Source organism: Coregonus lavaretus (assembly GCF_964263955.1).
Source record: "Coregonus lavaretus genome assembly, chromosome: 17".
Lineage (NCBI taxonomy): Eukaryota > Metazoa > Chordata > Actinopteri > Salmoniformes > Salmonidae > Coregonus > Coregonus lavaretus.
The window spans coordinates 4805030-4817872 of NC_140004.1; the positions used below are offsets into that span (position 1 = coordinate 4805030).

Genomic DNA, 12843 nt, shown 5'->3' on the forward strand with positions numbered 1-12843 from the left:
GGGTATCAAATACTTTTTTCCCTCACTGTATAAGGGCATCACTATAACACATTATTACACATAAAATAACCTGTATCCCCGCGCATTGACCCGGTACCGGTACCCCCCTTTATTTAGTAAATATATTCTTAACTCTATTTCTTGAACTGCATTGTTGGTTAAGGGCTTGTAAGTAAGCATTTCACGGTGAGGTCTTCACCTGTTGTATTCGGCGCATGTGACAAATACAATTTGATTTGATAAAAGGCTTAAACTAAATCACCACTAGGTGGCAGTAGTAACACATTAATAGGAACACAGTAACACATGAATAGGAACACCGTAATGTACTACAGCCAGGAGCGACGAAAACTTCTTCACTACTTAACCATGACTGAGAACTGGTCCGGGCATGCACCAGGAGCATGACTAGAAGGCACTCGCGTGCGTACTTTGCAGGGAGTGACGTCACATCTAGAGAGTTGCTGCGTTTAAAACAACCCGGGACTCGGAAAATACGAGGTCAAATCATGACGTCAGTGATCTTCAGGTCGAAAAGTCGGAGCTATAGAAACCGGCCCGAGCTCCCGAGTTGGAATTCCGAGTTGGATGATCGTTCAAAACGATTTTTTCCCCCGAGTTCACAGTTGTTTTGAAAGCTTGGAAGTCGGAGATTTTTAAGGCACTGCATCGCAGTGCTAACTGTGCCACTAGAGATCCTGGTTCGAATCCAGGCTCTGTCGCAGCCGGCCGCGACCGGGAGACTCATGGGCGGCGCACAATTGGCCCAGCGTCGTCCAGGGTAGGGGAGGGAATGGCCGGCAGGGATGTAGCTCAGTTGATAGAACATGGCGTTTGCAACGCCAGGGTTGTGGGTTCGATTCCCACGGGGGGCCAGTATAAAAACAAGATGTATTCACTAACTGTAAGTCGCTCTGGATAAGAGCGTCTGCTAAATGACTAAAATTTAAATTTAAATGTTTTGAACGCTGCATAAGAACTGGTCGAGAGAGGCATGCACATTAATAATTCAATATTAAACTGATTATGACAGTAGGCCGAGTCTGGCATTAGTCATGTAAACAGCTTATTATTCTTATCTTAATCGGCATAAGGTCATACACCGATTAAATCACCTGGTTTTCTGCGCAATCTTTCGAATTATTAGGACACGTAAATGCCTTTATCAGTTACAGAGGTGTATTTGATCTGCGCATGTGCTTGCACGAGCAGCGCGCTTCTTTTGTGGAGTGAAGTGAGGTCGGAAATAGTTTTCACTTACAAACTTGATATGTCCGAACTCAGAATCAAATAGTCTTCACAAAAATAACATGGTCGCTTTGGTAGAACGTTTCTTTTAATTGGCGATTTTCTGCATTTATCAGACGTGTCCATGTATACATAATTATTAGGGAAATCGTTGCAAAGGATGTAGTTTAAACGTTTAAATCGAACCATAATCTGGACAACAAACAATAATTTGCATGGAATATATTGTAACGACCCGGTATTGTGTTCTGTGTTCGTGGGTGTGTTATTGTTCTCATGGGTGCGAGCAAGGGTTAATATGCCAGGACAGACGGAAAGGTTGCTCCTATGAGTCTGCCACTTAACTTTACATTGTGTATTTGTGTATGTTCGGAATTTAGCGGCGTGGGCTGTGGCCTGAACAATAGCCCAGTTTAGGAATAAACCTGTGTTCTGCCCTGCATATCTGGTGTCCGTCTCTTTTTCCTTTAAGTAATTACAATGTGTTTGATTTTAGATGAGGATCAAAATGAAATGAATGCAAGTAACTACAGTGCAAATAGAATACAACTGACTGAAATTACTGTAAACTTAATGAGTGCCAGTGGGCTTATCACCTGAAGTCAGGCTATTCTCACATAGGCTATTACCTGAATATTAGAAGGCTATTACCTGAATATTAGGAGGTACAGTGGCTGTGAAACGAGACTACCTGAATATACATCATCATGAGTCAAAAGAGTAGTTAATCAGATCAGAGACATAAAGTGTTTGTTTCTATAAAGACTTTCTATAGAGACTTAGCCACTTTGATAACGCTTCATAACACAGTCCCTAATAAATCCCCAATAAATTACACACATTTTCTTAGGGATCTTATTTTTAACTGATTGATCTTTCGACCAATTAGACCAGCTCTGAAAAAGATCTGATGTGAAAAGATGTGATATGATAAAATACCAATTAGTGGAAGAAAGATCAGAATTGGGGCTGCCTGTCTAAACGTTGATGTTCTAAAAGAGCTGCAAAATCTGGACCCCTACAAATCATCTGGGCTAGACAATCTGGACCCTTTCTTTCTAAAACTAGCCGCCGAAATTGTCGCAACCCCTATTACTAGCCTGTTCAACCTCTCTTTCGTAACGTCTGAGATCCCCAGAGATTGGAAAGCTGCCGCGGTCATCCCCCTCTTCAAAGGGGGTGACACTCTAGATCCAAACTGTTACAGACCCATATCCATCCTGCCCTGCCTTTCAAAAGTTTTTGAAAGCCAAGTCAACAAACAGATCACCGACCATTTCGAATCCCACCGTACCTTCTCCGCTATGCAATCCGGTTTCCGAGCTGGTCATGGGTGCACTTCAGCCACGCTCAAGGTCCTAAACGATATTATAACCGCGATCGATAATAGACAGTACTGTGCAGCCGTTTTCATTGACCTGGCCAAGGCTTTCGACTCTGTCAACCACCGCATTCTTATTGGCAGACTAAATAGCCTTGGTTTCTCAAATGACTGCCTCGCCTGGTTCACCAACTACTTCTCAGATAGAGTTCAATGTGTCAAATCGGAGGGCCTGTTGTCTGGACCTATGGCAGTCTCTATGGGGGTGCCACAGGGTTCAATTCTTGGGCCGACTCTTTTCTCTGTGTATATCAATGACGTCGCTCTTGCTTCTGGTGACTCTCAGATCCACCTCTACGCAGACGACACCATTTTGTATACATCTGGCCCTTCATTGGACACTGTGTTAACAAACCTCCAAACGAGCTTCAATTCCATACAACACTCCTTCAGTAGCCTCCAACTGCTCTTAAACACTAGTAAAACTAAATGCATGCTCTTCAACCGAACGCTGCTTGCACCCGCCCACCCGACTAGAATCACTACTCTCGACGGGTCTGACCTAGAGTATGTGGACAACTACAAATATCTAGGTGTCTGGTTAGACTGTAAACTCTCCTTCCAGACTCACATTAAGAATCTCCAATCCAAAGTTAAATCTAGAATCGGTTTCCTATTTCGCAACAAAGCCTCCTTCACTCATGCTGCCAAACATGCCCTCGTAAAACTGACTATCCTACCGATCCTTGACTTCGGCGATGTCATTTACAAAATAGCCTCCAACACTCTACTCAGCAAATTGGATGTAGTCTATCACAGTGCCATCCGTTTTGTCTCCAAAGCCCCATATAATACCCACCACTGTGACCTGTACGCTCTTGTTGGCTGGTCCTCACTACATATTCGTCGCCAAACCCACTGGCTCCAGGCCATCTATAAATCACTGCTAGGCAAATCCCCGCCTTATCTTAGCTCATTGGTCACCATAGCAACACCCACCCGTAGTCTGCGCTCCAGCGGGTATATCTCACTGGTCATCCCCAAAGCCAACACCTCCTTTGGCCGCAATTCCTTCCAGTTCTCTGCTGCCAATGACTGGAACAAATTGCAAAAATCTCTGAAGCTGGAGACACTTATCTCCCTCACTAACTTTAAGCATCAGTTGTCAGAGCACCTTACCGATCACTGCACCTGTACACAGCCCATCTGAAATTAGCCCGCCCAACTACCTCATCCCTATATTGTTATTTATTTTGCTCATTTGTACCCCAGTATCTCTATTTGCACATCATCTCTTGCACATCTATCATTCCAGTGTTAATACTAATTGTAATTATTTTGCACTATAGCCTATTTTATTGCCTTACCTCCATAACTTGCTAAATTTGCACACACTGTATATTATATGTATTTCTGTTGTATTTTTGACTTTGTTTTGTTTTACCCCATATGTAACTCTGTGTTGTTGTTTTTATCGCACTGCTTTGCTTTATCTTGGCCAGGTCGCAGTTGTAAATGAGAACTTGTTCTCAACTGGTTTACCTGGTTAAATAAAGGTGAAATAAAAAAATAAAATAAAAAAACGTAGCCATGGAGCAATACAATTGTAAAGGGTCGGCATTAGGACCCATACATGAACTGTGCCTGGTATGCTCTTCTACAAGCATGTGATCGTGTGTCAGAAAGCCAGTCAGAAAGCCAGTCATGCTCAAAGCAAAGCAGTCAGAACCCACTTATAATCAGAACAGAGACCAACACGATCGCATTTGACGACCAGCTCCCACCACCATATCAACATGGATTGCGGAATTATTACATCCAAAACAGTCCTTTTGCTTCTAAGTTTAATATTTTGGGTAAGTGTTTGGTCGACATTCTGTTGCTCCTTTGATTTCTGTGTTGACTTCTTTCCACTGCTCTTAACAGCTACCTAACTTCGTCTATGGTGAGCAGTTGTTGATGAAATGAAACTACTGGTTGGGCAATGGGCATGGTAGGTTGTTGATTGTTATAGCCTGTACGGTTTCTAATATCGATTTCAAATCGTGATAAATAATGTTCGTGACTTATTGAACATTACCAAAAGGTTAGAGGCAGGAATCATTGTTCTTGGTTTGTATTTATGCTTAAATTTCAACATCACCTTACTCGCAGTACACTCATTCTCAAACGTCTCTGAAGTGGACCTACTTCCATGTGCATACAGCGTGGTCTCAAAGACTAGACGTAGTACATTTATATCCGGGACAGCCAAATTAGTATGATATGTTACATTTGGTATGGATACATAAGACAGATGGTTACTTAAGGCAAAAACGATAGTAGGGTAGTTGGTTGATGGGTGGGTGTATATAACGGAAACGTCTAGCAACCCAAAGGCTGTGAGTTCTAATCTCATCACGGACAACTTTAGCATTTTAGCTAATGAGCAACTTTACAACTACTTAGCATGTTAGCTAACCCTAACGCTAACCCTAACCTTTAACCTAACTCCTAAAATGAACCCCTAGCCTAGCTAATGTTAACCAGCTAGCAAACGTTAGCCACTTAGCTAGAATTCATAACATATAGTCAGTTTTGCATATAGTACGTTTTGCAAATGCGGAAACATATTGTACGTTTTGCAAATGTGTAACATAAAATGTGAATTGTAATTCGTAAAATCAAATGAAATGGGTGATAGACATCCACAAATTAATACATACCATACTAAATGGAGTGTCCTGATTTATGTACAGAATATTACGAAATCCTTTGAGACGAGGTTGATCAAAAATGCACATAAAAGTGACACCACCAACACCACATTTGTCAATTGGAGATTAATCCAGGGATGGACTAGCTAGGGGAGTTCTGGCAAATGCCAGATGGGCAGGTCCATCTTTAGCCAAGTGGGCCTGTCTAAATTGTATTTGTTATTTTAATGAAGAATTACCATTTATTTGGCTAATAATGATGCTTCAAGGAAAAAAATTGACCGGTATGGGGGCCTCAAGGAAAAAAATGGGCCTGTGTGTTAGAAAAAATGACAAACAAATTTGAAATAAGAAGGAATTGGAAAAGAGTTACAACCCTGTCTGTGTATTCACCAGGGGAAATAAACATAGGTCTGTTTGTGGTCAAAGCCACATATATTTTCTCTCTCTCTCTGAACATATGCTCTGTTGTTCAAATGTAATTCTATACAATTTCTAAATCAGGAAATGCAGCCAATACAGGAGGTAATCTGGTCGAATGCTAGTTGGACGTTGACAAAAAAATTAACAAAATAACAAGAAATCGAAACCAACAGTCTGTTTTTTGGGGCTCTTTTTATTTTCTCACTCATATGAGGCACAAGATCCAAGTTCCTGGAAGGATTAGGAGGGGGGGTGTTCCACTCGGGGTGGGCTGGTGGTGGATCTCGTGACTGAGGACTCATTGTGAGAGAACCGGGTCATGTGCTCTGGAGCCTCGAATCTAAAGGATTATTAGGCAATGAGCAGCTCACCACCTGATCAATGCATTTGGCCAGCACCCTTGTGTCTGTATCATCATGACATAAAAGCATGACCAACTTAAAAGGATTGTTCACCCAAATTACTAAATTACATATTGGTTTCCTTATTCTAATATCAGGAATATCCACATGCATTGGTTTTTGTGCCATAAATGCTAAAAGGTTAGCATTTGGAGACAGTAGTCAGGTGAACAAAACCAAAGCATGGATTCCTGTCTTACCTTGTCCTTATTTTTTATTATTTAACTGGGCAAGTCAGTTAAGAACAAATTCTTATTTACAATGACGGCCTACCCCAGCCAAATCCGGACGACGCTGGGCCAATTGTGCGCCGCCCTATGGGACTCCCAATCACGGCCGGATTGTGGTACAGCCTGGAATCGAACCAGGGTCTGTAGTTATGCCTCTAGCACTGAGATGCAGTGCCTTAGACTGCTGCTCCACTCGGGAGCCCACTTCCTTACAGGGTAAGGAAACCAATATGTAATTTGGATGAAATATTAATTTAAACTCTGAATAAACCTCCAGTGGCGTTGAGAGAAAGAAAGGGAAGGAGAACTGCTAAAGGCAGTTACGAATGGCATTCTGAATCCCTTCACGTTATCATCCAAACTTGTTTTTGACAAATCTCTCTCTTTCGAAACCATGTGCAATAATCACGTTTTCAATGATTTTACAGAGATTAGTTCTATAAGACCAGGGAATTGATTATATACACTGCAATTCATAGGACAATACTGCAATTGTATGAGTTGGCCTCACCCATGATGCATCCCAATTTTCCACCCTTCTCCTAAAGTGTGCACTTGCGTACTTTCTGAAATGGATTTAACAATGGTGGAAACTCCCTTTAGCCAATGCTTACACCAATCCTATGCACGTGCACAATTTGGGCAAAGTGTGGAGAATAGGCAACACAGCCTTGATTATCTGTATAAAGTGCTCATGTTGTTGTGTTCTTCATTCTAGGCTGCGGGGGGTGCCCTTGCCTATGTAGGCTCTTATGTGATCAAGAGCTACAACAACTTTGACAACTTCCTGGAGGATAAGTACACGCTGATCCCTGCAGCCATCATCATAGCTGTGGGAGTGGTGATGTTCGTCATCGGGACTGTGGGCTGCTGCGCCACCCTGAGAGAATCCAAAGTGGGCCTTAGCTTTGTGAGTATAAGCTTAAGACACGGTGGTGGTGGCTGGTGGGTGATGGTGAAAGGAGAGACTGGTGGCGCAGCCAGCTAGGTCTGTCATAAGAACACTGGTTGTGTGTCCCAAATGGCACCCTATGTCCTACATAGGGAATAGGGTGCCATTTGGGAGGCATTCACTGCAGGGTTGGGGTCAATTCTATTACAATTCCAGTCAATTCAGGAAGTATGCTGAAATTCCAATTCTCTTCAATGAGAATACTTTTACATTGTAATTTTGTTTACTTTAGGAATTGACTGGAATTGAATAGAATTGACCCCCAACCCTGATACACTGTACGGTCTGAGGATCTTAGTGTTTGGTAAGTCCTGCTGCTGCGCCCCTTGTTCTCCTTCTCCTTGCTGACTATTGTCTTTCCCTCTCTTTCCAGTTCCTGCTGATCATCCTGGCTATCTTTGCAGCAGAGGTCGCTGCTCTAGTGTTTGGGTTCATCTACCAAAGCAGGGTGAGTGAATTCCACATTTGTCTAATAGGTTACAATGAAATAATATACTACGTATTCAATTTGTGCAGGTGCATTACATGTGTAGTAGAGTATCAGTGCAATATTTGAATAGACGTAGATTTATTTTGTTTTGTATGCCTCATCTTTACAGATAAAAGGGGACTTGGAGCGGTCAATGAGTGATGTGTTCATGAAGTATGATGGTGAGAACTCTGACACCCGGGCTGTGGATTACTTGCAGTCTCAGGTCAGTATCATGCCATCTCTGAGCGAGCAGGGACTTACTAGGTTTTAAACCGAGATTCTGAATGTGCGATTACTTCCTGTAAATAGGCCATTGATGGTGGTCAGAGTCTTTGTTGCGGGCGTTACAGGAAGAAATCACGTGTTCAGTCTCTCGATTTTAAAACCTCTCTGGCGCTAGCAAGCACTGGTTGGCACCAATAATGTATACACTAGATTGCTGATGCTATCTATGTATTGGCTAATGAGAGGCTTTGAAGACACAGGTCAGCTGTATTGGTACTCCTCAGAAGGGGCAGTCCTCCATAAGTATAAGCAGGTTGGCATTTATTGAGATGACTCATGTACTCGAGGCAGCTCTGCAGAATGGTCACTAGCTGGCACAGCCACAGTCATAACATCTGATTTTAAACCTAACCTTAACCACACTGCTAACCCTAATGCCTAACCTTACAATTTTGAATTTGCAGCTGGCCCATCTAGTGGAAACCTCTGAGTTCTGCCTCCAGGGCAAGACCTGCTAGGAATTAATGGAATTCTACTGTATTTCAATTAAACGTCTCAAGGACTAATTTACATGTATTTAAGTATTTTTTTTGTTGACAGTAACACTAGTACACTCTAAAAATGATACTTTATGGAAAATGTTTTTAAAATATATATTTGTATGTTTAGCTCTCATAATATAATTTAAAAGTATGCATTAAGGTGCCTGTAATAAAATAAATGTGGCAAAAACGAATGTAGACATTAATAAATGTATTTTATAGCTTTTTTACAATGGTGGGGGAGTACTAAAATGGAGGTGCAGTGGCTTTAAAACAGTGCCTACTGTGTGTGTATATACTGTATAAATCATTGGCTTGCGCAAAGATTACATGATACAGGAAACTAGGCTTTTGCAAGCTTGGAGCTGATTTAGGACCTATAAATAGGCCTACACATGAACCACATGAAGTCGCTATGAAATGAAACTACCAAACGTTGTTCTTCTCTCTGTATACAGTTGCAGTGTTGTGGAGTGCAGACCTACCTGAACTGGACCACCACCCCCTGGTTCAGCAGCAGGAACAACACTGTGCCCATCTCCTGTTGTAAAGGGAACAACACTGAGTGTACAGGCAGACTGGACCAGCTAGACCTGCTCAATACCCGGGTATGGATCAATGCAGTAAACGTCTAACTAATGCCACCTCTTAAGCTAACTAAACTCGCTGGGGAGACGTAGCCTTTAGGCAGAGATCTAGGATCAGTTTGCCCTCCCCAAAACCTTACTTTACAAAAATAAAAAGCATGACTGGATTTAGATCCGTTTTTGATAGTCTGTCTTATTCCTACCTTTTTTCTGTATTTATATTTGATAGTCCTTACACTCTGACTTGAACTTGTTTGTGTGTGTGTGTGTCCAGGGTTGTGAGGGTAAGCTGGAACAGCTCCTTCAGGATGTGATGAGTTATGCCATGCTGGTCATCCTTGGATTTGCCATCATCAAGGTACTGTACCTGGCAGTCCTCTGACTTAACATTTCCAATATCAGACTTTGCACCGGTGTTTGGCCTAAAGCTGCATGCTTTTGTGTTTCCACCTCTGAGGCCACCCCCCCCTCCCCCCACAAAAAAATGGTATTGGTCTGTGAAAGTCTTGGGGCCAGAATGGGGATAGTGGGACTTTTTTTGAGATGCGTGAACCTACTTTAATCTTTGGTGCCAGACAATTTACTCTGTACTGAATTTTACTGCATTTCTTTGTCCTTTCCTTTCAGTTTTTCGGGATGCTCAGTGTGTGCGTGATCACATGTAAAAGTGGCAGGCGAAGTGGCTACCAGCTCCTGCATGCCTGATCCTGCCTGATCCTGCTGGCTTTACTGATCCTGCCTGATCCTGCTGGCTTTAAGGATACTTCCAAGGCTTGTCATGCAATATCTCCTGGCCCATGACTTCTCTCCCCTTTCCAGCACTGAGACCATAGAGCCTTAGGACTTATGTTCCCCACTCCAAGATTTTAGCATCCTTTCAGGAACATTCTTACAGTTTTCATTCAGCTTTCCTCTGCAGTTGTCAGCCCACCAAACTTTGGGCAAACCACTGCTAACATTTGAAGCATTGGAAACCACAAGATGGCATTTTTTAAAAGATAGTTGCAAATAGGAATTACCACTCAAACTTTTAAACAATGAAATTGGTTTTGTAATTTCCTACTGTACATACTGAAAAAATAAGAAAGGGTTTGCACAGTGATATATCAGTATATGGGGTACACTCCATTTAAAGAGGCAATCTGGGACTCAAACAACAACAAAGTGGCTAACCCTGCAATTATTTTGGTAAACAGCTGATGGATGGTGCTGGAGAAATGTAACCATTCTCAAATTCATAGACAGATCTATGGATGCAAGGACATACCATCCATTAGATCAAAATTAAAGTTGTAGTCTTTTTTTTTTTTTTTTTTTAAGCTGTACAGTGTTTGTTTACAATTCTATTTTGGGTTCTGATGGGGTTAGGCAGTTGAACTAAGCTCATGAGGCATTTAAGTTATATTTTTCAATAATCAATTGCTATATATCATTAATTTATTGACCAAAAATGTATGTGCCACTCCCAGATTGCCCCTTTAAGGATTGAAATGTTATGTTGAAACTGCCAAGGACTTTTTAAGACTCACTACATCATCTAGTAGGCTCTGTTTAATCAAGACTGGATTGTCTAGGATATACTGTATTACGTTACAAAAGGACTGTCAAGATTATTTTGGAAATTATTTGATAAACTAAGGGACAGTTTGAAATGTACTGGGGGGTGGGGTGGTGTCATAAAGAAAATGCACCCCCCTCCTCAAAGTAAAAATCTTTTCACATGACCCTCCCCTTGTACTGTAGAAAAACATTGCACACCCTCCCCACTCATAGAATTAACTCAAAATAATGTTTAAGTCCACAAATAACTATAACTGTAGTGACCCTGTGTTTATAAACGTGGATATCGACTTTGCCAATTCAGTATGCTTTTGTGGCACGATGCTACAGGGCTATGGGCCAGAAGGTTGAGGGTTCGCCCACCACCATGGATGAGCTTACTCTCCCTGCCTGTTTCATTAGGGCTTACACTATGATCAGAGCCGGCTGCAGACAATGATCAGCTAGGGGAATCAGATTTTCAACATTTTGATGCAATAATTATATCAAATATATGCAACAAATTTTCCACCGACAGATTTCTGTGCTAATGGACCACACAACCAATAAACAAAGCATACCGACTTCAGGCGTTTCAATATCATGGTTTGCGTTTTCAACATCACAATAAATAGACTATGTCAATCTCGCCAATCAGATGAAGAAGGCACAGTGATGCCGAAACGTTGGTGGTTTTTTACCCCATAAATTACTGGGAGGTTATACACATGGAGTGTGCGACTCTTTGTTTTTATAGTTTACAGTTTATTCCCCGTTAGTCAGCACTTCTACACTAAATCATTTTCTCTGGGTGTGCGCCAGCTCATGCATTTTTTATTAATCTCGACAAACAGAAAATAAATCCCTCCCTACCTTGTAGGCCTACCCAGTCTACCCAGTATCGAAGACTTGGCTTGACAATCTCCAAATGTCATTAAACTTTTTGGTGTTTTGTAACAGATGTCTCTTTCCATTCATCAAATGGCTGTTGCACAGTTTGGAATAATTGATAGATTTTATTTGGCAGTAAAAAAAAAAAAATGCATACAGACACAGTACAAAGATTTTTAAACGCGACCGGGATTGCACGATAATGTCGGGGACTTATTTCCATTGTGGTCACTATTTTTAACATAACTACATATACAATTACATAGAGACAAAAAAGGTTATACTTTTCACACATTAGCCAGCTTTTTACATTATTTTTTAAAGTGGTTATGGTTGGTATGGCTTTGAGTTGCTGTGGTAGTTTGTTGCAATAACACAGGTATATACAAATTTGTTCTTACCAGATAGACTTTTATATTTAAAACAGTGAACATTAGAGTCTCCGGCTCTGGTATTATGCTGGTGGACATCTCTAACAAATGAAAAATGTGGTACATGGGGGCTGAGTCCGTGATAATTCTGTGGACCAGACCAAGTAGAATTAATAAAATAAAACAAATTCACAGATAGCTAGCCTAGCTGCTTAAAATGCTCAACCTCCAGATGAGTATGAGGGCGGAGTTTAAGTACAATTCTTACAAGCTTGTTTTGGCTGATCTGTAGCTTAGATGTTTCGGGCTGCTGGTGAACCATGATGTCCAGGCATAATCAAAGTGCCACTGGACTAGTGCACTTGCCAGAGTCTAGGGTGTCTATAGCTAGGTTTCCATCCAATTGGGGAAAGATTTTCATGCAAATATTCAAAAATCTGCATAAAAACAATATGCGCGTTTTCCCATCAGAGTTGTGTTTCTATCTAATTGACTTGTTGCGGATAAGTCTGTGCATAAACACATAGTGGACATTCAAATAAATGTTGCGGTTCAATTCCCATGTACCGAAAAAGAAAAATATATATATATTTAAATGGGTTTCCATCGCATTTTCAACTCTAGGCCTACTGATTGTTTTGTCACTAAAAATGTTGCATAGGTATAGCGAATGTGCCCACTCTGGTATTGGCACATGCACTCTAGCCAACAGCTCGCAGATACATTCCGGGTATAGCCTACATAAGATTATTATGGACAAAAGTGTAAAATTATTTTTATTTGTCAAATGGCAGCCGAACATCGATCATCATATTGTCACCAGAGTAAGACCCTTGCTATTTATTGAAAGGAGCATCAAGCTTATCACCTTGCACTTTCACCACCCTGTGAAGTTCCTCATCATTTATTTAATCTTCATGCTTTCCAAAGTCGTAGTGGGAGACC

The 12843-nt window shown here is 41.4% G+C and overlaps 1 protein-coding gene across 1 annotated transcript; it reads left to right on the plus strand.

Moving 5' to 3' along the window:
- Nucleotides 1-4257: 4257 nt before the first annotated feature.
- On the plus strand, nucleotides 4258-10821 carry LOC311144281 (tetraspanin-36-like). The gene is made up of 7 exons (XM_084180295.1): nucleotides 4258-4425; nucleotides 7038-7229; nucleotides 7645-7719; nucleotides 7871-7966; nucleotides 8969-9118; nucleotides 9372-9455; nucleotides 9725-10821. The coding sequence occupies exons 1-7, from the start codon at nucleotides 4366-4368 to the stop codon at nucleotides 9800-9802; spliced, it is 735 nt and encodes a 244-aa protein (XP_084036421.1). The 5' UTR covers nucleotides 4258-4365; the 3' UTR covers nucleotides 9803-10821.
- The last annotated feature ends 2022 nt before the right edge of the window (nucleotides 10822-12843 follow it).